This window comes from Zychaea mexicana (assembly GCF_025766255.1).
Source record: "Zychaea mexicana strain RSA 1403 chromosome Unknown BDB00scaffold_45, whole genome shotgun sequence".
NCBI lineage: Eukaryota > Fungi > Mucoromycota > Mucoromycetes > Mucorales > Lichtheimiaceae > Zychaea > Zychaea mexicana.
Window position 1 is genome coordinate 18,064 of NW_026516708.1, and position 26,126 is coordinate 44,189.

General features: G+C 44.8%; 6 protein-coding genes across 6 annotated transcripts; 3 read left to right on the top strand and 3 right to left on the bottom strand.

The window, feature by feature from the left end:
* Positions 1 to 61: 61 nt before the first annotated feature.
* Positions 62 to 671, bottom strand: BDB00DRAFT_827253 (uncharacterized protein). The gene has a single exon (XM_053123784.1). The coding sequence runs from the start codon at positions 521 to 523 to the stop codon at positions 221 to 223; it is 303 nt and encodes a 100-aa protein (XP_052978852.1). The 5' UTR covers positions 524 to 671; the 3' UTR covers positions 62 to 220.
* On the bottom strand, positions 416 to 8,555 carry BDB00DRAFT_423853 (armadillo-type protein). The gene is made up of 11 exons (XM_053117333.1): positions 8,330 to 8,555; positions 7,147 to 8,207; positions 6,887 to 7,076; positions 6,642 to 6,799; positions 6,404 to 6,584; positions 5,233 to 6,324; positions 5,048 to 5,166; positions 4,801 to 4,964; positions 2,867 to 4,704; positions 1,476 to 2,784; positions 416 to 1,399 (listed from the first exon to the last, which is right to left on the bottom strand). Exons 1-11 carry the CDS (start codon positions 8,361 to 8,363, stop codon positions 583 to 585), a joined length of 6,963 nt encoding a protein of 2,320 aa, XP_052978853.1. The 5' UTR covers positions 8,364 to 8,555; the 3' UTR covers positions 416 to 582.
* A 2,533-nt stretch (positions 8,556 to 11,088) lies between these two features.
* BDB00DRAFT_423882 (uncharacterized protein) lies at positions 11,089 to 12,278 on the top strand. The gene is made up of 2 exons (XM_053117334.1): positions 11,089 to 11,291; positions 11,409 to 12,278. Exons 1-2 carry the CDS (start codon positions 11,186 to 11,188, stop codon positions 11,999 to 12,001), a joined length of 699 nt encoding a protein of 232 aa, XP_052978854.1. The 5' UTR covers positions 11,089 to 11,185; the 3' UTR covers positions 12,002 to 12,278.
* Positions 12,279 to 13,839: 1,561 nt separating this feature from the next.
* BDB00DRAFT_827273 (uncharacterized protein) lies at positions 13,840 to 17,098 on the top strand. The gene is made up of 10 exons (XM_053123785.1): positions 13,840 to 13,953; positions 14,061 to 14,128; positions 14,446 to 14,772; positions 14,869 to 14,924; positions 15,024 to 15,395; positions 15,859 to 15,960; positions 16,072 to 16,150; positions 16,318 to 16,379; positions 16,547 to 16,563; positions 16,727 to 17,098. The coding sequence occupies exons 1-10, from the start codon at positions 13,865 to 13,867 to the stop codon at positions 16,833 to 16,835; spliced, it is 1,281 nt and encodes a 426-aa protein (XP_052978855.1). The 5' UTR covers positions 13,840 to 13,864; the 3' UTR covers positions 16,836 to 17,098.
* Positions 17,099 to 17,638: 540 nt separating this feature from the next.
* Positions 17,639 to 20,486, top strand: BDB00DRAFT_873170 (uncharacterized protein; the record flags this gene model as incomplete). Its single annotated transcript, XM_053127058.1, has 3 exons — positions 17,639 to 17,743; positions 18,336 to 18,900; positions 19,015 to 20,486. 3 exons carry the CDS (start codon positions 17,639 to 17,641, stop codon positions 20,484 to 20,486), a joined length of 2,142 nt encoding a protein of 713 aa, XP_052978856.1.
* A 266-nt stretch (positions 20,487 to 20,752) lies between these two features.
* Positions 20,753 to 22,089, bottom strand: BDB00DRAFT_909586 (uncharacterized protein; the record flags this gene model as incomplete). Its single annotated transcript, XM_053128638.1, has 5 exons — positions 20,753 to 20,830; positions 21,123 to 21,133; positions 21,266 to 21,427; positions 21,556 to 21,743; positions 21,905 to 22,089. Coding segments are annotated over 5 exons (624 nt in total), but the record flags the coding sequence as incomplete, so codon positions are not given.
* Between the last annotated feature and the right edge of the window lie 4,037 nt (positions 22,090 to 26,126).

Here is a 26,126-nt window from a genome sequence, read left to right on the forward strand (position 1 = left end):
TTCATGCACGACCCCCACCCATAATTCATCTATCATTGTTTGTTTGTTTGTTAATCATTGATTTCTATACACAAAAAGACTGTTTTATTACATTTGAGGTTCTTCTTTTCTTTTAATTACAAAAACAAAAGAGATTACATTAAAAACACAAGTGGGAGAGAGGGTTGCAAAGAAGAAGAAATAATAGAAAGGAGCTTAATTTATGATTCTTTTGGAGAGTCTACTCGTCGTCTTCATCGCCAAACGTGACAACAGGTCCAACTTGCCATAACTCTGCGTCTTCGTCCGTAGCTTGTTCATCTTCTCCACCATACAACTGTGCTACGCGTTGCTGTTCCTGGTGGGCCAACTTGCTTAATACACGACGGTGGTAGTCTGAGATCTGCTTCTGCGTAGTGGCATCGACCGACTTGAGGTAGGCTTCATAGATGTGCTCGGCAGCGTTCAATTGGAGTGTGTACACCAGTGCGCGTTCGGCTGTCAGCTTGACAGGAATGTTGCGGTCACGCACACAGACCATCATAGGAGGTATCAGCTTGTTTAAATAGGGTTCCACCAACTAAAAGTAGTATATCACCAACGTCATGGGTGAGTTTTGTGCTGCAAACAAGAGAGATCCCCATCCACTCCATCTATAACAGAACTTACATAAGGATGCTTGCGGGCCACGCCACGCAAAATCACTAGAGCAACACGCTTACGCTCGCCTACACCAGCACCGGTACTGCTAATGACATCTGCGAGTGCAGGAACGAGTTTCTGGATGATGTCTTCGTTTTGATAGTATTCGGTCATCAAAAACTTGCCAGCAGCCGTGATGGCCGCTTCAGGCACGTCATTCTTGTCTGTCTGCATGGCGTCAATGATGAAGTCGACTACTTGGTCGACCACACCCAAGTCTTCCAACAGAGTGGGCGCGTCAATCAGCAACGAGTTGATAGATAATACGGCACCATACTGAGGAGCAGCGCTCGACAAGATATGTTCATGGACAATCGGTTCAGCATCTTGTACTGACATGGCCTTGCACAAACTGCCCAACAAACGTGCAGCAGAGACCATCATGCCGGGTTCGGCTTGATCGGCCAGACCTTCGGCAATCACCGACATGACACCGCGCTTGGACACTTCGCTCATGTCGTTGACTGTCTTTGCAACAACCGTCTGCAAGGCATCCATCATCGTTTCCTTGATAGCTGGTTCGCTCGTACGAATGCCGGATACCAATTCGCTCACCAATGGGTCCACACGCGACTGCAAGGTGATCAAAATGCCCAGAGCAGATGCTGCGCGCGATCGCACAATTGCGCTGGTGGGATCGCTCAGTGACTTGATAAAGGTGCGCTGTAGTTGAGGCAAGAACGGCTTGAGGTGCATGGGTACCTTAGCCAACAACAAGCTATTGATAACAATACGAATAAGTTAGTTCTGGATATTTTATGCATAGGACAAAAGTGATTCACTTGGGGTTGTACCTGAGGGTTTGGAGGATAGCCGCCTTGACTTGAGGGGGATAGCGATCGCCAACGATACGAATCAAAGGACCAGTGATCTGGGTAACGAATGGCTTCAACGCGTCCGCAGATGTACGGTTTAACAAATCGCCCACACCAAGAGCAGCCTGTTCACGCGTCTGTGAGCTACCGTACATCAAGCCTTGCAAGAAGATGGGGAGAATAGGGCTGATGCCCTTGGGCAAGCAGAAGCCAGGAACATCAGCGCCAGGAACACCGACACTGCGCACGGCTTGACGGACAGGGTTCACGAGTTCTTCATACTCGTCCTTCTTGACCGATTTGGTCAAGGCATTCAATGCCTGCCATGCCGCACGGACCACGTCGCTGGAATAGTCGCTCAACAACGGTACCAAAGTGCCGATCCAATCAGAGACATATTGCGAAGCATCGAGCTTGGTATCCGTGTATAATGTGTTGACGATATCGCATGCCACTGCACGCTTATCGGCCTTGTCGCTGCGAACATAGTCTTGAAGCGTCGAGATCAGCGTGTGCATACCATCGTCTTCATCCAACGAGATAAGCAATGCCTCGGTCGTGTTGGCGAGTTCCTTTTGCACTTCCTCGTCCTTCTCGACCATGCGCGACTCAACAATGGCAGACAAGATCGTGGTAAGACGTCGGTTCAATGCTGAGCCAGCCACAGTGACAAGCGATGCCAGGGCACGTGCGTTGAAAGCAGTGATGGGAACAGTGACAAGCGTAGGGATGAGTACAGGGAAGACCACGTTGGATCGAACAGCCATAATTTCCTTGAGTGCCGACAGAGCATAGACAGATGATTCGGTCGAGGATTGGAGCTGGTGAAGCAAAGCGGGCAAAATTTCATCAATGGCACGCGAGCCGACGTTCTGGTGCAATGTGTCAAATGCCTGTGCAGCAGATTCACGGACTTCTTCAGAAGGATCGCACAGGGCCTTGCGGATAGCAGGAATAATCTGGTCAGCAAAGTCGAGGATTTGCACCTTGCCAGCAGTGATCATGATCTCGCTGAACGCAATAGTGACACCCTGGCGTGTATCTTCGTCGGCTGAACTCATACCATCTGTCAAGATGGGCAAGATCTCGGCCAGAACACCTTCGCCCAATTTCTGCACCAGTTCGCCCAAAGTGCGAGCAGCCACCGTGCGTTGTTCGTAGCTTGCACTGGCCAAATTTTTGATGATCATCGACATCATAACAGACAGAATCTCCTTGAGAGTGCGAGGAGTATTAGACACCAGAGCCTTCCAGACGTGAAGCGAGGCTTGACGGACGAGACCAGAAGCTATTTTTTATAGATAAAACGTGAGTAAACAGAATGTTGCTTCGTTTCCATAGAAGAAAGTTTGAAGAAAAGAGATGCTTACTGTCTTGACGGATAATGTAGAGAGCAGCCAAGATACGATCGCGTCGTTCCTTGCCCAAAATATCCACAAGCTGCTTCTTGCCTTCACCTGCGCCCTCATAGCCCTCATCGTCGTCTTCCTTGATTTCATCCTCATTACCGAGGGAGTGCAGAGCATTCTTAGGGTTGGTGGTACCGGTGATACGGAACAGCAAGTCACCGACCAGCTGAACAGAGCTCTGACGAATACGCCAGTTGTCATCAAACAAGCCCTTTTCAAGCTCAGGCAACAGCAGATCGACAGCCTTGGTAGCATAGTTGATGACAATCATGCGGCCAGCACGCAGGGATGCGTCGCGCACAAACTCGGACTCGTCGGCAAGACCCATCAAGATAGGAGGAATGATACGGCCCAAGTAAGGCTGGAAGCGACCACCGAATGTAGCAGGCAAGTAAATGAGCAAGGAAATGAAACCTTCGCGCACATAAGGACGAGGGCTGTCGGCATTTGCAATGATTTCGGGCAACAGGCCATCCATACGCTCCAAACCAAGACCAGCAAGCACTTCGGAAAGACCTTGGGCAGCACCTTGTCTGTCAACACCGCCAGAGTCGCTCTTGAGCGTATCCAAAAGTTCCACAACCAGGTCAGGGAAGTTGTCTTCGCCCAGCTTCTCGACAAGACCACCCAATGCTTTAGCGGCAGTACCACGGGCTTCGGGAACAGGGTCGACAAGGACTTGCTTGACACCGGGAAGAAGGACAGGCAAGTATGGGACCAAGTCGCGCTGGTCAGTGAGCGAAGCCATGTTGCCGACGATCTGAGTAGCCTTGGTCTTAACTTCGGTACCACGTTCACGCAGACCACGGTTCAGAATAGGCATCACCAGGGCAAGCGATGGTGGATCGATGTAGTGGACAAAGGAGGTCTGCAACAGAGAAGTCAAAGCCTTCATTGTCTTGCGGTTAGGATCGCTCAAGGCATCCAACAAGACTGGAACCAGCTGTTGGATTTCTGGATTGCTGATGACTTCACCAAAGAGCTGGAGCGAGCGGTTAGCAGCAGCCTGCACTTGCGAGTGAGTATCGGCCAAGACTTCGGTGATGCGAGGAATAATGTTGGGCAACGAGACGGACAGCTGCTTGGGAGCACAGTAAGCGGTAGCACCCAGGAGCTCGACGGATGCCTTCTTGGTACGCCATTGGCGTTCTTCAAGACCTTCCAGAATCGAGGGCAAGATAAGCTTGACACAGTGACCGCTGATCTTACTCATGATCATACGTGCTGCGTCCGAGGCAGCTTCACGGACATCCATATTGGCATCACTAAAGCAGACCAGGAGCAACGGCACAATCTGGATAATGTAAGGTTCGAATAGACGACCCAGCATCGCTGAAAGGGTCTCAAAGGCAAAGAGGGCGCCTTGTCTGTGCTCGTATTTCTTCTTGCTCTCGATAGCATCCTTGAGTGTGGCCATAACATTGCATTCCTTCAAGGCAGTGATACCACGGCCCTTGACCACACCAGCCAAACCATAAGCAGCACCGCGACGATGGGCATACCGTTCGCCATTGAACATCTTTTCGGTCAACGTGTCAATAATCTGCGGCACATTCTCCTTGATCTTTTTGATGAGGGGAGGTAAGCATTCAGCAACAGCGCTTTGCACGACTTCTGAAGGCGTATCGAGCGTGGCAATAAGCTTATCGACAGCCATTTGCACCTTGGGATCGCCCTGGTCCAAAAAGCCAGCAGCACCACCGTACAGAATGACAACCGATTGGCGAATATAATCGTGTGTTTCCGTATTGGCAGCCTGTGTGTTCAAGTAACCTTCAAAGGTAGCGAGCAGATCTTGGGCACCTTCCTTGCCATAGGCGTTGACAGATGCCAGACCAGCTTCAAGCATCTGCTTGCGCACAGCTTCGTTGCGGTCACCCAGAGCTTCATCTTGGATCAAAAATGTGCATACACGGGGCACGTTTTCCAGACCCACGTACGGAGCACCTTCCTTGAGTGCAAGTGCTAAACCAATACGGGACTCCCATGGATCTTTGCGATCCACAGTCTCAGGAATCACCATACCGAAACGATCGTATTCGGGGTCCAAAGATTTGGCCTATCCATTGTTGAATTTGGGTCTAAATTAAGAGAGGACTAATACACACACCTTTTCATTCATTTTCACGAGAAATACGATACCTTTTCCTTATACAAGGCATAGATTGCGTTCAAAGTCTCAGGAACAGTATCTGGGAATTCCTCCATGGCGTCAGCGATAGCCTTGCTTGCTGCAGTGCGAATATAGTTGGACTCAGACACTAATCGACATTCAAGCTTTTTAGTAAATAAACACGTAAACCATCTTGACAGTATCTATACTTTACCAGCATATTCAAGTAGCTGATTTTTGTAAGTCGGCTCAACATCCATGGCATACTCAGTCCAGAGCGTCTCTGCCAACTCTGCATTTTGCTCGTTAGCATCATGCGAAGCCAAGAACAGTTGTGGAGAATAGTCGATATCCGTGAGATCCAGCAGATCCAAAGCACTCAGAGCAGCGTTACGCACCAACAATTCTTCCGACAAAAGACCTTGCAACAAAGTATTGATTTCCTCGCTGTTGATATTCTCCTCATCCTCGCCAATATCAGCCGCATTCATAGACTCGCAGAGTTCAATCAAAGAGGTCTTGGCGCTCTTGGTGCACTGAGGATACTCTTTGATGCTGTACAACAAAGTAGCGATCATATCCTTTTTGGGCATCACAGGAGAAGATCCACCACGCGAGCAATGGAAACCAATAATGTCGACGGCCATGACAACCTGTTCGAGCACAGCTTCATTATCAGCACCGCCGGACACGCCAATACCACCTTGATAAATGATTTGTTGCAAGACAGGGAAGCAGTAGCCAAACGAAGCTGGATCCAAGGGTCGTGATTCAGTGACAAAGCGCAAACGATACAACACTCGACCTACAAGATCGGCGAGGGGTTCGTCGAGCCAACGCGATGGAATCGAGGCAATCTTGTTGGCGCGTAAAGTGGCCAAGGCAATAGCGTATCGGATTGAATAGATATCATCGGCAATACAGTCGCCCAGTTCCAAAAAGGTGTCAACAATGTTTTCACCGACAAGGAGTCCACCGTGCGCTTTAGCAATAGCAAGTAGTGTGCTGACCAACGTAACAAGACTTCCGGTCAGATCAAGACGGTTGCCAGCAACCAACGCATGAACAATATCCAAGCCCAAGGAAAGCTGATGATACACAGCTTGAACATGAGCTCTGACTTCGGCTTCCTTTTTGCGCTGAGCATTGACAGCTGCTTGTTCTTCCTTAGTAAGCTTTTTCACAGGAGCAGCACCCTTCTTTTTGGCCAACTCGGCACGAAGTTCTTCTTCCCACTTGTCATCATCAAAGCCCTTTCGGTTGCGGTTTCCGGTCACTGCCTTGTTGTTCTTGTTCTTACTCAAGACTGCAAAAGCAATCGTTAGCTTTTTCTGCTTGATTTGAAAACGCTTTTTCTACCTTCCACCCAACAAATATGCAATTACCATCAACATAGACCTGGTCTTCAGGAGTCTGCCAGATGCCAAATTCGGTCTCATCAATACCATCCATCAACTTGGTATCCAAATTCTCGCGTGCCAAGTCGACAAACAAGGAGATCATTTCTGGTCGGATAAACACGAGCGTGGAGATAGCAGAGCATGCTGCTTGGTAGAATAGCTCGGACTAGAAAAAAGCCATAATAAGTAACCATAGCAGTATCTGGCTGGACATGTATCATACTTGTAGATAGCAGAGACAGCAACAAACCTTTTCTTTTGAAGTAAATGTATCCTTCAACAGGTTGATGATTTTGGATTCTTGGTTTTCCACCAACTTGCCTGGGTTAACACCAGTGCGCTGCACCAGCGTGATCCAGTTGTACTTGTCAGTAGGCGAAGCTTCATAAACAAGTATTAGTATCTGTGCTGCGCAGTCCCATTATGCCTTTAGATCTCTTCTCTACGACGATGATATGGAAAACATACCAATATACTTGTGGTGGGCCAAGATCATCAATTCGACGAGCTCCTTCTCCTGTAAATCCTCGCCAAAGTCCTTGTCAAAGGCGGTGATAGCATTCAAAACTCCTGCGGTGCGATAAGAAGCGATATCCTCACGGTAGTTATCAGTGCTCTTTGCAATCATCGCTGTCGATTCTTTGGTGTTGTTTTCCAACTATTGAAGATCCACTACGTGTGAGTTATCTCACCTTTGCTAAGAAACAATAATTCACTTGATTACTTACATCAAGTAGCCACTGAGACAAAGCAGGCTTCATAAACGCACCGAGTTTGACGGCATCGGACTTGGCCAAAGCAGCTGTCTCTTCATATGCAGCTCTACGAACAGTGTGTTCAGGATGGCTAGACAAGGTCCAGATCAAAGCTTGAGCAGCGAGCACACCAGAACCGGTCTTTTCCAAGGAAGCCTGGGACTCATTAGCAAACACGCCGGCCAATGCACGTACAAACCAAAGACCTTCGCCGGGAGTGACAGCCTTGGTATAGATACGATCCCACAGCAAGAAACTGGGTTTGGGCGAATTTGTTAATAACGATCCAGGATAATTGTTCTTCTTCAAAAGATCCGTGACAGGTTGTGGCAATGCTGGCCATTGCTGGATGCGACCCGAAACCGTCCCAATCAACACATAGGCTTCCAATGGACCGTCCTTCCACACCAAAGGCTTGTCTACAATCTTGCCAAAAGTCGCAAACAGATTTTGTAAATAGCTCATGACGTTGGCGCTCAGTGCCTGGCTCGGCTCACGTTTAGCCCACACCGTGCTGCCGAATGCAACAGCCCATTTCTTGCGTGCTGCCGCCTTGGCCGACTTTAATCCTTCCGACGAAGTCTTGACGGTCTTGGTGACAGTATCCTTGTGTGTCTGGCAATATTCGTCGTTGTAGATCAATACCGTCAAGTGACGCCCTGCTCCATCGATGGCTGCTGCCATGGCTTGTTCGTTCGATTCTTTGGCAATCATGGTAAAATAACCTTCCAAGGCCTTTTCGCTGATAGATGGTTCGTCCGCTTGCGCAAGTGCCGAAAGTGCATTGAACGTCAATACTCGGTGATCCGCAGATGATACCTTGCCCGTCGTCAACGTCTTTATTACTGTGGTCACGACTTGTGCAAGCTGTGCCGTGTCGTGGCACTTTACTGCCAATACCTCCCATAATTCTGAAGCTGCGTTGCGCGTGGCGGCTGAGTTGGCACGCAACTGGTTTAGTACGGGTTCTGTCCATTTCTTGCCAAAGATCGAAGATGGATCGAACGATAGCTTGGGTATGATACGAGCCAATGCTATATAATTGAGAATAGCACCCATCAATATCGGTAAGTCTCCCAATACTCCCAGAATAGTTCTTTTGACTCTTTAATTCCTTTTCACCATCATCTTGCTGCAATGAATAATATGTACAAACCTCGTGATGCAACTTCGGGCGATCTCAACATCATCTTGTCAAACGTGGGCAAGAAATCCTTTGTGAAAGTTTCCTCATCCACAAACGCATTTACAAAATCGCCAAACGCATCCAATACAGGTGTGGGACCTGGTGTCCGTGCCGATACCACATTTTTCAAGTAGTAATCTGTCACTTTTTGCTTGTCGATCAACTGTCGTCCATCCACGCCTTTCTTCTTTAATCGTAGGCTGACATCGACAATGGTGCCGATCAAGACTGCGTTACGATAGGATGGTGTGGCCGTCTGTGCGTTTGCAAAAGCGGATTCGAAGAGAGCGGGTATGGCCGTGGCGTTTTGACGAATAGTGCGACGAACGTCGACAAGCGCACTTTTCGCGATCGTTCTACGCTTATCGCCTACGAGTGAATCCAACAAGATGGCCTGTGCATTAACGAGCGGAGTCAACAGGTCGCTGTTGTTGTTGTTGTTGTTATTGTTGGCTTTGAGCACGCAACAAATGAGCAAATCAACCCATGTCAACAAGTTGAAACGATCTGCAGCCGTTGTAATGCATTCACTAACAGAGGGTACACCGTATCACGGTTTTTTGGTTACACACATACGCATATACGCTTTCCAAATATATGATTGGCCGTTGCCCCTTTTTTTGCTGTTCCTGTTTGCTCCTTTCTGCTTGCTGCTTGCTATTTGCTGCTTTTGCTGCGCCACCACCATCTCTCCATATATGCAAAAATTAACACTTACTTTTCACCCGTTCGCTTGGCAACTTTTTCGGATTCTTTTACCAGGGCAGGAATAATAGTCTTTTGGAAATGCTCCGCGTTCCAATTATCCAACGCCTTTAAAACTTCGAGAATGGCATGACGCGATGCTCGGTCGTGGTAACGAGTATATGTCAAAAACACGAGATGAAGTAGTGCTGGAAGTGCTTCGATAGGCAGATCTAAACAAAAAGTATACACACGTTTACGTGAGCATACTATTTAACCCTATATACGCGTTGCAGCATTCTGCTGTCTTTTTAGTATATAAATATATACCCTTTCGGCGTAATCGGATCAATAAGGCATGATTCAAGAAATCCAGGCGGTCGGTAACGCTCGATCGTGTAATGCTAGTGACGACTCTGGTTTTAATGAATTCCGGCCAAGCCAGCTCGCCGGGTTGCTCGAGCGGTTCAGCCATGGCAAGTTGGTTGTATGTGTTATGTGTTGGTGCTTTTTACTAGTGAAAGTAAAAAAAAAAAAATGGGAACCTCACACAGTGTGTTTGAAGTTTTTAAAGCTTTTTTTTTTTACGCTTCAATCAAAAATGCCCATGACCTTTACTCCGGTTTTTAAACTGCGAAGCTGTAATGCTTGTGTGGCCTCGTCAGTGATAGCTGCGGTCAAACTTCTTTATTTTTTGATGCTGCGACGTGTTCCTTAAATGTAGTAAATGTTCGTAAGCAGCAAGTCTTTATGGTATTTAATACTGGAAGGAGCACCCTACGTATGGTGAACTTATAGTGGATAAATGAAATACCGTATAATTGACTTGCTGGTTGGTGTTCACCTTAGACAGCTTGCTACATAAGATCATATCTCGTTGCTATATAGCAGCAATGGTAGTTAGCAGCTGCTAATTATCTTGACTCAAACTACGTATAGCGTAATGTAGTCTTTCTTGACAGATCATTATCACTGTCCAGTTCTCTCTTCTTTTTGTTGGATATACAGATAATATGTCCGGGATTTCAAACTAAATAACTAGTTAGAGATGTAGCATCACAATCAAATTAGTAGGAGAGTCCAAAAGCCGTACATTGATCATACTCACTTGTCACACATTCCATATTGTAAGATCTACAGTATTGCTATTTTGATAAAAAGAAGACTACTTACAATAAACTGGTGGATAGCACACTACCTAGCCATCATTATTATTGCTACTTACCGGGTCATGGTTGATAGATTGATGGGCAGCTTTGTCATAAAAAGTACATGTGTAGACATTTTAATTAACATTGAATCACATGCTTTCTGCGAGCTCGCAGGTTCGAGTAGTAGTTACAGTTTACGTAGACAACTGCACCAAGAAATGAAAAGCATGGCTTAGAATCGCCATCAGATCGATATATTTATCAACACAGACAACTAACATTCATTAGTGTCATCAAGGAAAAAGCAAAATCAGCCAAGCAAAGAACAGTGATATAACTCTAGCATCATCGACTTTAATTCTCGTATGAGATATGCGTGATGCGCGTACTTTTAGGACTCCTTTTGACTCTCTCTTTCCCACGCGCGCGTCTTCGTTCACCACCTGTATGTATCCTTTATACTATCACTTTTTGTAACCATCTATTACAGTACCATTATCGTTATACAATTGTACATTAATAGCTTTGATGAAGACAGTAGTGTCGTCTAAAACCTGTCATATCGACGGCGACGAGAGTTGTACCTTGGATGTTGGAACGTACGTAAAGCCAACATGAGAAAAACTAGACATACCCCTAGATTACGTGTGATCTGTCGTGTAATAGTAGACTCCACTATAAGCATACAGTATGTCATAACTGATCATATATGCCTGCTTGATCCGTTTATTTATATAAAAGACTTTGAGTAGTGACAAGGAGAGCAACAAAACGACAGTACATAGAGTCAGAATTATGCTCTGTATGGAACAACGTTCTACATTGTGTAACATTACACCAAGACTCGGATTTATTATTGATGCTTTTTCTTGCTTTTTCTTTTCAGTCGCTGATTTCCTTTTTCTTTTCTTTTCTGTATACGTACCTCCATTCCTTTGAGTATCTCAACCAACCCATTCCTTCATCCTCACTCTTACCAATTTCTATAATAATGGATGTGGCAGGCTTTTTTGTATGGCTTTGGATTATCGTTATGTGGATTATCATCGCTGTTGTCTGGTATTATCTTTTTGTACCTTGTATATGTGGTCTTCTCGGTAAGCTCTTGTATTCCAACCCTCCCTCTTTCTAGTGTCTATACTTGCTTCCAATCTAATCAAGTTGTTACTACTCGATTATATCATTATCTTCATTACATGCATGACGACGAAAAGTGGAGTTATGGTACGCAATTGGATGTGCAGAGCTTTTTTATCGACTCACACCAGACGAATTCCGGGTCTATCCAAGGGACGAATACGTTCCTGAATATCATGAGCCACTTTACATGTGTTATTGCAATCCTTCGGTCTGTCTGTACATGGGATGGCATTTTTGGGCTCGAACGTCACGAAAGCTGCGCAACTATTACCAAAAACGATTCGATGGCAGTAATAGTAGTACAACAAGCACCCAATGGCGGAGATTCAATGTATTCAGATCATCAACACTATACGAATCACTTCTTCCGATGACACGGACGACGACGACGGCTATAATACCGAAATTATCATCAATAACAACAAAGATAAAGAAATTTATAACGGCTTCATCATCGTCGTCATCTACTGCTACTACTACTACTAATGAAGCACAAAATCATGTTTTGGTCGAAATGAACGAGTTTGGCGACGACGGCAATGGCGAAGACAAGCACTCATATCATAGCTTCGCTACTACTAGCAATGCTTCAAACGACGAATTGCTCGAGAATAACGATTACGCACAAAGAGACGAGGCAACAGTACCGTTATTGCAACAGCAATAGTGGCAGAAAAAAACAGTTTATGCTGTTTCTTTACGTCAACCTTATCCACACATCACCACACTATCTAATACCCGCTCAACATGCAGTTGCATCAAAGTTGAGTAATATCATCAGTTGCTGGTGACATTGTTTTATGCTGTATATTTAAACTATATATAAAGTACCTTATGTAATTTACATGTTCTTTTATTTTATTTTCAAACCTGTAGAAATGAGACAGAACGTGCACGTTAAAAGAGAAGCTTATGACGATGATATGTTGTAGATTGGTGGATATTTGAGTCAATCAATGAGTTGTTCAGCATTGAATTATTACTCTTGTATCAATTACTCCAATTTTCTTTTTTTGCATCACTGTGACGAATACAGTAGATTAAACAGACAACTGCCATTCATCACATAATGAGTCAGATGAGGCAATGGGAGACGCAGAACCACAAGAATTTTTTTTTGCTCGTGGTTGTTAGATCAACTCTTTAAAAAAGAGGGTTTCCACCTCACGTATTTCACTCCTCATTAAATTCAACTTTATGAAGCCTGTCTGGTATCCGATTCATAAAATATGAAGCTCAATGATTCCCACAGCTATATGTTGCTTTTTTACGTAGCTAAAAACAGTAATGTGAAAAGCGTCTTTAGCATTGCTTTGAACAACAAGAGGTCGGGCTGCTGTTTGGTCAAAAACTGCTGCCATGTTATACAGTATCACGCTATGACGACACTATCTTCATCTTTTCCACGCCATACGTAAATACAAGTATCCAGAAAACTTTAAAGTAGCGGGCAAATTGGTGCATTTTATCCCATTCGGAGAACCCTGTTAAACTTGGTAAATGTAGCAAGAGCCCTGACGTCATGTGCATACCACATTTTCCACAAACAAGCTCAAACAACCCAAGAAAAGAGATCATATATTGGAAAGGAGTGATTACGTAGCAGTAATGATAACTTGAAAGTGGTTGAACCTATTACATAGCAATATGTAAGGACGATCCTTTATTTCTGCGCGCGTTGTATATGAACCTACAGCTTTTCGACTACTATTCTCCCTTCAAGTAGGTGATCGAAGACAAGGGATGAAGAAAAAAGGGTATACTTGGCTTAGAGTTCATTGTTTCAACAACAAAGTGGTATACATACAAGGTAGCTACCTATATGTGGTGAGCGTGGGCCGAAAAAGGCAGCCAAGTTGCGCGCGGGAAACCAACAAGTTGTTCTTGTGTATGTACCTTGTTCCTGAACCATTCATCACTGACGTACAGCATACATGTAGTAGTTATATCATGAAATAAAATTAATAATGAATTTTTAATTTCAGCAATGTTATGTTGTCCTCTTCCATGATCAACGTGCACACAAGCGTCATACCATTCAACTTGAATGTATAAGCCTATCGTCATCATCGCCCCTAATTCGACAACGTATCCAACACAAGTCGGAACATGCCGATGATGACGCTATTCATGGACGAGCGGAAAGAAGGACAAGACCATTCTCCTCGTGTAGATATTAGAGACCGCCCAGTTCCTTTCAATACTAGCTGAGTCAAATGGCTGAAATGAAATAAGGGAAAAAAGAGGATGTCTTTATAGAGATAAGGGGGGCGCTGCTGGGCAGCAAGTAAGCAGCCATAGCGCTCGACCTATCGTTTTCGAATGGCAGATTGCTTTTAAGGAAAGTGAACAAACAAAACCGTGCATCATTTCATCATGCAACCACCCCCCGCCGACAACGGAGAAATAAAAAATTGATAGAACGCGTGACCTAGACTGTATTTTTTTTTCTGTGTGTGTGTGTGTGTGTCTCGGGGACAGGCGGATTCAATGTGATATGCGAGGCTGCTGTGTGTTGCCAAGGATTTCCATGGCAACACAACAAAACCTTCTTTTTTTTTCATTATTTTGTGCTCTCCACACGATTACCCCAAAGATCCAGCCCATTTCACCCATGAAGTATAAACTCAATTCTAGGGGGGTGGGTGGTGGAGAATCTTGGATTGGAGAGAGCGACATTCAAACATGTCAGCAGACTCATTCTTTCAAACTCATTTTGCCAGTAGTAGACTTTCACGACTCTTGTCGACGTCAACAGAAAACAAGGAGACTGGAGAGCTTGTTCGATCTATTGGTATGTGTGTACATAGAAAGACAATGAAGTCGTCCGGCTCTTTGTCAGCGTTCCATTTTTCGGGATGCGGTCTTGTTGTGTGTGTGTTGGGGGAGAGAGAGGGGGTTTGTTGCGGTTTGGTAAATGCTGTCTGTGTCTGGGCTGTGGGTGAAAAAGAAGTCGATAATGACGCTTTTTCATGCGAGCGGAGAACTACTATACAGTGGAGTTTATGGAGTGGGGGGGAGGGGGGAAAAAGAAAATAAACTACTGTAAATAAGGGCTTATTTACATACATTATCACTTTTATGTGTGTGTGTGTGTGTGCCATGATCTAGAACAAGCTACAGATGCAAAATCAGAACAAGAGGACTGGCGGTTGTTCATTCACGTATGCAACGCAGTGATTCGTATGCCAAGTGGGCCGAAAACCGCGCGAAAAGTGCTCCAGCAAAGGCTGGCGGTTACCAAAGAACCGCAAGCACATGTGTTAGCACTCTCTGTGTGTGTCTTTCTCGTAGCACAACATTCAACAATGAAAACTCCATTTCCCTTTTTTCTCGTACTACCTTACGATCACGAAAAGACTCATTCCAAGTTTCTTTTCTATTTTGCAATATACAAGCTATTACGCGCGATTTCAGAAAATTGTGTCGAATTCGATGGTATGGTAATAGAGTTGCACTTTTTGGCAACCAAGTAGTATTCGTACACTCATGTTTGACAAACATCATGCTATTCCAATTTTTTTGTTTTGGTAGCTCAATTGCAAGACAAGGGCTTACTCAGAGATCTGAATACCTTGTGGAACGATCCAGTAAGTATGAATCGTGTGTGCTCGTGTCGCACAGCACAGCAGCCCAGAGTGTTTGCTCAACGCACGCGGTTGTGATATTCCCCAATTAATATATGTTAGAGCACACATATCAAAGTACGACAGAAAATGACAGAATGTATCCAGCTGTGGATAACTCAGTATCAAAACAATCCAGCCATGCAAAACTTGATTCAATTTTGCGCCACAGCAACATCGTCGTCGTCGTGTAGTGGCAGTCCTGGTAGAGCTGCGCCTCCTAAAGGTGTTGTCGCCAATAATAGTGCTGCTGTGGCGGCTGCTGCTGCTGCTGCTCGTGCTCATGACGGAAAGCATCGAGAACAGCAGCAGCGTCGATTAGTGTTCCGATGGCGAACAACAAAGGGAGTGCGTCAAAAGGAGGAAAAGAACAACATTGAAGGAAGAAGAAGAAGTGTGGATTTCTACAAGGAGCAGCAAGAAGATCGGATGGAGGTGCGTGTATTTTACTTTTATGGTGTGTCTATGCTATAATAGGATGTGTCATCATGAGGGAGGGTGGGGGGAGAAGGGGGCCAGATAGGCACATATCACGCTTTCTCTTTCTTTCTGGGCCACGGGGTGGAGAGGTGGGGGGGAGGTTGGTTGGTTGGTTGGTTGGTTGGTTGGTGGGGAAAGGTAAGAGAGAGGAGGAATAGAATAAGAGTCGGAGGGAGAAAGTGATGGTCAAATAGGGTATGGCAAGGTTCAATGTTGGTCCCCTCGCCGGCTAAGGGAGAGAGGGTTGGGTTGGGGGGTGTGAGTGTGAGTGTGAGTGATAAGAGAAGAGGTGTGTACAAAAAAGACAAAAAGCCGGTTGTGAGAGTGTCAACAGCAGCAGCAATATGCGAGCATAATAATAATAATTAGCATCGCAATATCTAAAAAAATTGGGTCGTGCGAATCATGCAAATTGTAGGTACAGCAGCCGATCATCGAAGAAGCCAAAACAACTGCCGAGTGTCTCTCCCAGTTATTACTAACCAATGGTAAATCACGACAGGATGATGAGCTAATCCAGGTACAGCCATTGATGCTTATCCTTTTTCCTTGCTTGCTACTGCTATGGACTAGGTCGATGTTGTTGTTGTTGTTGTTGTTTAAAAACTCTTTTTTTCTTTTTGTCTCTCAGGAGATCTATCGAAAGTGCAAAGATCTGCATGCGACCATCATGCGTTCTATTGAGGAATCGCACACGCCTGTACAAATATGTATGTGGATCGTGTCACCATCATGCGGCTGCTTTAAGGCCATCATCACTCATAGATGTTCACTCTATTATCTAAACTGCAACGCATGCCACTGGGCTGTTGCTGATAATGTATGTACGTACGTACGTACGTGTGTTGATGTGCGTTGCATTTTCTGTGTACTACAGCATCACTGATCGACGCGAATGGTGTGTTGGTTCAAGCTCTGGAGACGTATCATGCTGTGACGGTAAGGAATAATGCTTACACATGCCAAAAAAAAAAAAAAAAAAAGCAAGTGTGATGTAATGAGCGTTCTTGGTAAAGAATAGCCGGAGATGGGATCTGAAGGATAAACTTTCTGAGGATTAAAAAAGAAATACTGACCCGACAATAACAACAACTGTACTTCATTAGCAATCGGACCTGATGCGGTGAGGAAGGAGTGGGAAAGAGACAGGAGAGGTTTGGGGGGGGGGAGGGAGGGAAGGAGTGTACATATAGTGTGTGTGTGTGTGTGTCTATTGTCTATATGACTTGATCCATCACATTAACAAACAAATCTTTGTACATGCATTCATGACACACTCCCCACAGCGTCACGACGGACCACCACTGCACTCCAAGCAGCAACAACAACAACAACAAGAAGAACACTGATGGTAGTAGTCCAGTGACGATGCTGAGCGACAAGGCACTCGGGTAAGACCACAGACTGAAGGGTTGGGGAAGAAGGATGATGAAGGCGAAAGAGACGCACGATCAGTGATCGACTTTCCTTTCCGTGCCATGCTTACGACGGATTTAGGAAGCGGCCCGTCCGTCGTGGAGGTGGTGGTGGAGAGCACAAGAGCAGGGATGAGGATGACGATCGGCTGCGGGTGTAACCAGATTAATGACCATTATTTCTATATATAAAAAATATCTCAAAAAAGTATCACCACTGCAGCAGCAGCAGCAGCAGCAGGTTCTCGGTCTTTAATTTTTTCTGATTGTGAGTCGCTGTGTGCTGTACTCCTTTCTTCTGGCAGTTTACTACCTAGCACACTTACTGCTGCTTCTACTACTGCTGCTGCTACTATCACTACTATCACTACTATCACTAGTAACACGTTCTTTGTGCTGTGTGTATATTTGGCCCTTATTTGGACTGGCCAGAGATTGACAGGCTCTCTCTCTATATATAGAGAGTCCACCTCATTGCTGACACACAGTTTCTCTTCTCTCTTTCTCTCGTTCGTCTTCGTTTTCCCCGTCCATTCGTTTTTTTTTTCTTTTTCTTTACCTTTTACAGTATAATCGCTTTTTCTATTCTGCTTGCCACCTTTGTTGCCCTCGCTCTCCATCGCTTCGTCGTCTTTCGCACACCCACCGAGCAGCACAGAAACAACCTCGACGTACCCGCTCCTGTCAACCTTATTACATCACCATCGACGGGCACGGCAACAGGCAGCAGCATTCTTCTCAACCCCCTTACAAAACCCCAAAAATTATATAAAAGTTACAAAAATGATGGCCAACGACTACAGCCGTTTTAATGCAGAACCCATCATGCTCTGCCATTCTTCGTCGCTGGCGGCTGGAGATACCAAGCTGATGATGGATACTTGTGAGGTAAGCACTGCTTTTCTTCTGCTATACCCCAACATGGGGGGGACAAAGGGGGCGTTCTATCTATGTTGCTGCGTGTGTGCGTGTTGATGGATAATGTGGGAGAGAGGGGGGGGGTTGGGGGTGATGATGATGATGATGCCGGTGATGATGCTGCTGGGGGAGTATGATATATCCAGAAGGATGAAGAAGGGGCAGGGGAGGTGGTCCATCATGCTATGTGGATGTGATGGATGTGATGGATGGATGGATGTGATGCGATGCGATGCGATGGGGTTGAAGGGTAGCACAAAGGCAGCAGCAACAAGAAGAAGAAGAAGAGGAAGAAGAAGAAGAGCGACTGGAATACTGATGATTATTCTCTTTTATTCTATGTTGACTGGATTGACACCCGCACACCCTACTATGCAATGCTTCCCAAAAACCGCGCGCTAATTTGCAATTGATCTTGGTCGTTTGACACCTGCATCCTCCTCTCTCTCTCTTTCTTTCTTTCTCTTTCTCTTTTACTTTCACTTTCTCTTCCCCTCTTCTTCTCTCTCTCTCTCTCTCTTTCTGTCGACATCACACACACTCACACATTTACCACATGCAGTCGCAGCACTATAGCAGCGACGACGATGAACCAGTCGTAGTAAAACAGACGCTCGACCCCGAACAGAAAAAGTACGAATTCCCCCCACGCTCACTGCTCCGGGAACTCTCGTATCTCGACGACGAAGAATTTGATTCCTTCTTTGACGAATCCTCCTTCTCCACATCCGAATCCGACTATTACCACTATCATCACCACCACCCTGCCCGTGGCAGTCTGCCCTCTTCCAGCAGCAGCTACATGATTGACGACTACGAAGACTACGACGACGATGACAATGTGCATCAGCAGCAGCAACAACAACAACAAGACCTCTTGGTCGACGACAGTCGTCTGTCGCCCCTCCAGCTACCTGCACGAGCCAGCTGCTCTCCTCGACTACGACGACAACGGCAAAGGACCCGCGAATTATCGTGTGACTCTACCGCCACGGTCACTCTGAACCCTCACCAATCCACCGATCCAGTCGTAGGCCCGTCATCCTTCTTAAAGCAGCAGGCGTCATGCAACAAGAATGGAAGAGACGATCTTGGATTCCCCAAAAATCGGGTTACGCAAACAAGAGGTAACGTGGCCTCTTTGAACAATAGACACCTCCTTACTTGTCCCTCTTGTCTGCTTTTTCAGAAACTAACCCTTTTTTCTTTACACACTCTCTTTTCTTATAATTATACATCAGGGATATCGCCATACCAAGGCTTGGACCGTCAACAAGTTCTGTCACGGCTTGATTCTGAAGACGAACTTGACTTGCCAGTATTCCGTAATGAATCCGAACCTGTAATGGACGATCTTAGCGACACCGACAGCGATGACATTCAGTGCAACAACAATTCAAAGATTGTCTTGATCAAACTCAACAATAACTACAGCAGCTACACCAAAAACAAAATTAGACAGCAACCGCTTATTTCCAGCAACAACAAGACCAACGATCGTCATTGCTATAGCAGCGCCAGCAGCTACCATATCAGCGACGAAGGGTACGAAGAAGACTACGACGACGAGCCTCCCATCGAAAGCGTCTCGGTATTCCTGCCCCTATCCGACCCAGAACAGGAGCATATGGTGGATCGGGATACGCTCCGGAACGCCGCGGCGACGCGCATTCAAGCAGCTTGGCGTGGCTATCGAACACGAAAAAACCTTCAACAACCATCGCAGGGCGGATTAAACCCGGCGCAACGCATCGTCATTGACCTTGCCCGTCTCTGCAGCAATATGCATCACCGTCAAATGGGACGCATGAACCGGCGTATGGGCGAGTTAGAACAACGTATCCGAGAAGAACAAGCGATGCGGATGGCGTTTGAAAAGGCCATGGAAGACATGACCATCTTGATTGACCAACAGCAAAAGGTGCTTTCCGATCGCATTGATGGCGAGATTGCTATGCGCGACAGCTATGAGCGCAAGATGGCTCAGGCAGAATCTAGATTGAAAAAGGAAGCCAAGGCTCGGATCGATCTCGAGCGTTCCATGTCCCAGGTGCTGGAACAAGTGCAGGACATGCAGCTGACGCAGCAGCAGCAGCTCAAGGAGGATGCAGACGCGAAAAAGACGATGCGCCGCAAACTCGATGAAGCTCTTTATGAAATTTCAATCCTCAAACGTCAAAAACAACCACAAGCATTATCATCCACCCAACAACAACAACAGCAGCATAACATCAAAAAGAACAAGGTAGCAGCAGCAGCAGCAGCAGCCTCGACGGCAGCAGTTGCAACAGCAATCAACAACAATAATAATAATAATAATAATAAATCATCATCAGCATCATCCACAACAGCATCTTCATCAACTACATCTTCATCATCTTCATTCAAACCCACAAAAGCATCCTCTGCATCATCTGCTTCTCGTAATACTACTACTACTACTACTACTTCTACTGTCACTAAAAAACCTACCACCACCACCACCACCGCTCGCCGTACGATTGTCCCTTCCTCGCATCGCCCTTCATCCCAAGTCACCCCGGTTTCTCGACCCGTTAGCCGCATGGATTCCATCAACAACAAACGCCCTACTGCAGTTCCCCGTACTGCCACTACCTCCTCCCGACAACAACAATCAAGACATCAACCATCATCCACCGCAACGACACGACGATCGACTGCCCAACAACAACAACAACAACAACGAAGGTGACTGGCGTTACTGTCTTCGTCTCTAACCCGCGTGGTGATTACTGCATACTTCATTTTCTTGTTCCATATCATTTTCTCCACCTTTCCCTAAAAAAATAGTGCCCCCCCGACCCCCACCCGCATGTATGTACTTAGATATCTTTCTTTTCTCACCCTCATGTCATGCAAATAAAGCAAATACTACCAATACTGCATATAATGAATACAATTCTATTTTGTGTGTGCTTCCTGCTTGCTGCTGCTGCTGCTGTTGTTGTGGGAGGATAATCATGCAGATGCAGGGATCAAACAACTATCATGGTCGACCAGGGCAAAGGGTGGTTTGGGGGGAATGGGGTTAGTTAGCTTTCGTGTTCGTGTGTGTGTGTATGTGTGTGTGTGTGGGTGGGGGGGGTGTTGGGTGGGGAAAGACGAATACAAGGATTGAACAAAAGTGAAAGTGAGGGAGGGGGTTGTGCGTGTGTTTGGGGTGGGTGGGTGGGGGGGAGGAGGAGGGCAATAGGAATCGCATGGATTTCTTTTTTGGTCGCATCGTCCGTTCTTAATATCACCTAGCAACCCAAGTACTGACTGACTGCATCGAATGGACGGGTCGGTTGTTAAGGCATTAGGGATGCCGCTTCTTCATTTCACTTACAAAAATTGTCACTACGGGATATGCAATAATATAGGAGTCATTTCCACACACATTATAGACACGCGTTTTAGCATTTACATCCAAAAGTCTTGCTTCCATGTCCCATCCAATCAACTCTAATCGTTCCACAGTATAACACATACCAAATAATACAAGGAGAATCGATGTGATCCCAACTGCAATGCGTATTCGCGATTCCAAGGTTTTTCGTCTGCGTAGCTGTGCTTGATCCACATCCCTGAGTGCAGAGGATAGCTCTATGTCTTCGTCTACTGCTGCTGCTGCTTCTGCTGCATTGTTTTCTTCTATACAGGGATGATGATCGTTTCTTTGCTTCATTAGCACATACTGCTATTGTGTAGGAAAAACCGAGTGTGGATAGTATAATACGTGCGTGTATGTGTGGTTGCATTATTATTATTATTATTATTACTATGATACCCTTGGATTCTACCAACTAACACGGTACCATTTTTCGCTGTGGATGAAATGCTCATGGCACGATGCATATCATTCATCATATGCCACAGCACAGACTCTGTGCCGCCGGTCATGGATATCTTTTTGTTGGTACCAGTGACATGATGGCTGCTGTCTTCTTCCATATTACTATTAGACACTCTATAGCAATGGATCCCTTTAGCATACCAAGACAATACCTAGCAGCTCCCTTTTCTCCCTTTCAGGATCTCCTGCTTTGGGGTTTTTTTTGCGTTCCCCCAATGAACACCCAAATAGCAATCGTTTGCTCCCGAACACAAAGAAAAAATAAAAGGTTATACCTTAAAGGAGCGCTGTCAACCTTGCTATTTTGACGTCCAGACGCAATGTGCAGATCGTTCGTTCTCTCTCTCTCTCTCTTAGAGTTTGTAAACTTCACGACGACACGCACACGGGTTGATTTCTCGTGCTGTTGCTGATTAAGCCGTGGCGTAGAACAGAAAATAAAAAGAAAGAACGTTCGTTTGCTATGCTAAGGGTACCAGAGCACGTTGCGGTGTAATATATTCGGCATCTTTTGAAATGAGACCGGATCCCGGAAAAAAGAAAGTTTAGTTGGCAGTAGTGGTAGTATAGATATAAAAAAAGCATATGGTTCTCTAAATCTCCGTGTTTGCATGCTATACCTCAACCCCCCCCTAAAGATACACACACACACACAATCACAATGGACCTATACAGCAGAGTTACAGATCCACACAAGTATAACTTCTCCGTGCTCTTCCGAAAAAAAAAACATAAAAATAAAACTGCTGACATATAGGAGTACATACATGCGTACTTGCTAAACAAGTCAATCCGTATTCACTGCTGCTGCTGCTGCTGCTATTATGTACATCGTAATATACTGCAAACATGCATTAGACCTAAATGTCGTACTGTATCCAATCTCGAGATAAATATTAGTAGTTTATCGATTCCGATAGGTCTGCTTCTTTATTTTGCATGTGTCACGATAACTATGATGTGGTATGTGATACAACAGTCTGTTGGCGTATTTTTTTTTTTTGTTTGTTTGTGTGCGTATCTATGAGCCACGAGTAAAAAGTGCCAACCTGTCAAACATGCGTTATCGTTTACGATCTACACAAACTTTGTTGAAAAAAGGAAGGGGGAGATGTTGAGAAGGGGGGTAGGAAAAAGACTAAAAGTGTCCGTCGGAATGGGCGAACCGAAAATAAAAGATAATCCTTTGTGTCTACTTGTTGTTGTTTGTTATATATTGCTACTATGCTGCTGCAAACGGGGGGGGTACTCCCTGTATTACCGACCCATCCTATTTTGAATTTACTTTTACGACATGTCCATATAGAGTACATAGGATGCTATCATGTCCTTTCATGTCGTCACGCCGTATCATATCACTAGCGTAGTAAATAGTAGCGTAGCACTTTTACATGTTCTAGTCGATGAAAAAAGAAGCATTCTATAGAGGAAGAATTCTCTAGAACATTTGTTTACTAAAATGCTGCATCAAATTGATAATCTACCCATGACATGGCATCATATGTAGCACGTAATGACGGCAATCCAGCACAAACAAAATACGATGCTATGTGTCATCATCATCACCGTGTACGTTCATATAAGAAGGTATATAGGAACATAATGGTGATGGTGCCGGTGTCTTTCTAGCAGAAATATATTCTCATTGCATACTATAAAGTCATTACTTTCAAAAGTGGGATTAATAGCGGGTAGCATTACTGATGAGCTGATATCGGTAGTAGGTAGATCCTCGGAGAAATAGTGAAATGTGATACACATATGGACAACAATGAATAACGGAAGTTCCATACCGCTGCATCTGCAGAAACCATAAGAATAGATGTACAAAGACGCATCATTCAGTGATCCATGACATACAGAAGAAGATTGTATAAATCTGTATGGGACAGCACACGTCTCTCCTCAACAAGTAGTTGCTCGCGTTTCATGTTTAAATTCGTGCATCATCGCTTATTAGAGAACTATTCTCTTTGGTCTTTTGGTTGATGGATGGGTGATAACAGGACCTGTGGTAACATACTGCATGTCTGAGGCCTCATGTTTCCCCATTGTTAAATGCTAAACTGTAACATGCTTACACTTGCGCTCATTGTAAAAGTGGCATAACACTATATTCATTGTCCTTTCCATCATGAATACAATGATTGTCCCTGATCCAGAGCAAACAATATTTCCGTTGGTGTTTGAACATATGTTTGTAGTTATCTGACAAGTAATCTCCACACCATGCTTGAAGAAACTATCCACCTTTTGTAAGGCTGTAATACTCCATTTGTAACTTATTGGCACGGGCACAGCCTGCTGTTGTCGCTGCTATCATACCATGCATCCGAGAAGGATCTATTTCCTTGCTAATTGCTAATCTGCTGCTACTGCTATTTCTGGCTTCCGTGAAAGGTTGAATAGCCGTTCTGTAAAGTATACAATGCAGGGTGTCTTCCTTCAGAGCCTTGTTTTGGGTGATATAATGAAAACATGACCATGAAAAAAAAAGAAAGTGTGAGGACGTACTACTTCTGCTTAGTGGTGATCTATTACACCCATAGAATACTCTATGATATGGGCTCTAGTAAAGAAGGGGGTGGTTCATAGATAAAGAAAGAGTGACATGAAGGGCTCATCCATTTCTTTCTTCTGATGACCATGGGACCCCCAGACAATTGGACTCTGATTGGTTCTGTCCATAATTCCACCCCATCAAGATGTGTTTCATTATCAATGATGTGCATATGCAAGTTTATTACATAGGTCAACTGATGATGGTGGCCCTTGCTTATCCACGCACAAGAACACAAAATATGGCCAACTAGTAGCCCACCCTTGCATATACCAAAGCGTGGATGATGTAAGGGTCCTTTGTTTTCTTCTTCTTTGTTCCCTTGCTTGGTCAATGACATACATGATGATAATGTATGTGGATGATGATTGGTCTTGTGACGAATTTTTAATCTTCATTATCGTTATCACCATTGAATGCTTACCCCCCCCCACCTTTGCATCTTATGTTTAGATTCGGGCGGGCGGGCACATGATGTGCACATAATCATGACAGAATGCAAAAACCCTTTTTTTTTTGCTCTTTCTTTCTCGTGACATTACTTTTCTTTGTATTCCTCCGATAATACATGGCCCTTGCACCTATTATTACAACCACCCGCCGCCCCCCAACTTAACGCCCTTCCACCAGTAACATCATCACCACTATCGCTTATGTTTTAATCTTGACCATACATATACCACACGCTAAATAGATGGTAATCATTTTAAGAAATCGCGATATACATACATACCATATAAATAGCTAGGTGCTGCTGCTTGCAGTATGTAGTTTGCGTTAGTAGTACATAGATTCAGCAGCAGTAAGTAAGGGGGTCGAACTACAACCTCATATGAATTGTAGTATACAGAACACAGAATGACAAAAAAAGTAGGATTGCTGTCTCAACTTTGTGCGTAATTCAGGGTTTTCTGTAGGTCAATTGAGATACTGCGCACACTACCATCATGCTGCTTATTCGCTCATCGGGCCAATCATCAGCAGTGCCGATCCGGGGGAGCTGTTATAGCGGTATTGATCCTTGCAAGAGTAGCTGAGATCATATTGTGTGTGCGAGAAGATGAGGTTTGGTTGAACCAATGATCGACAGTCTATACAGAATACATGATGGTCCTTCATCAGCCGTAATATGTATTTGCTCCTAATTGGGTATAAGCGTTACTGCTCTACGATAAAATAATGAGCTATGTACATCATATTACTAGTTTTGGTGTCATAGAAGTAGGCATTTTTCTGTTTTTAGATAAAAGAGTATGTAGCGCTCTTCATAGAGTATACTCCATATAAGTTCTTTAACCTTCTTTTTTTTACATACTGTATCATAAAGACCTATTAAAGCAATTTCTCACGATGGAAGCATATGTTCACTTGAAAAATTATTGTGTTTTCGTCTGCTTTCAGCAATGCACGCGAAATAAACATGCTGCAGCAGAAGCATTATTACGTTATATGCGCTACAGTATCATATACTCAATATATCTACAGAAACGAACTATTATATAAGCGTCGGGACTACTGCAACATGATGATATTGAGGTCCAATCAGCCTCTTACGCAAATAATAGTGAAATAAATGTGCGTTTTTCTTTTGCTTATAAGCATATGTATGCAACCTGTTATTCGCCGGCTTCTGCATGAAAGTGCTACTATGACGAAGGAAAAATAATGCGTGAAGTGTAACTACTGCCTAACATATGCTGTACATATCATCAGTACAGTGTGCAAAATAGTGGAGGCAACCTCCTACTAAATAAAAGAATGGTCTATTACGTATATAAATCTCACGTAGACTCCTGTGAAGATAATAGGTGCGTGTAGCATGTTGCATGCGTACGAAGCTAAAATATCAGGGATGTTGAGTTTGTATATGTACACTGCACGGACTCCAGTGATAATTGTAATAGCAACAACACCACTGCCAATCATCACACCAGTGA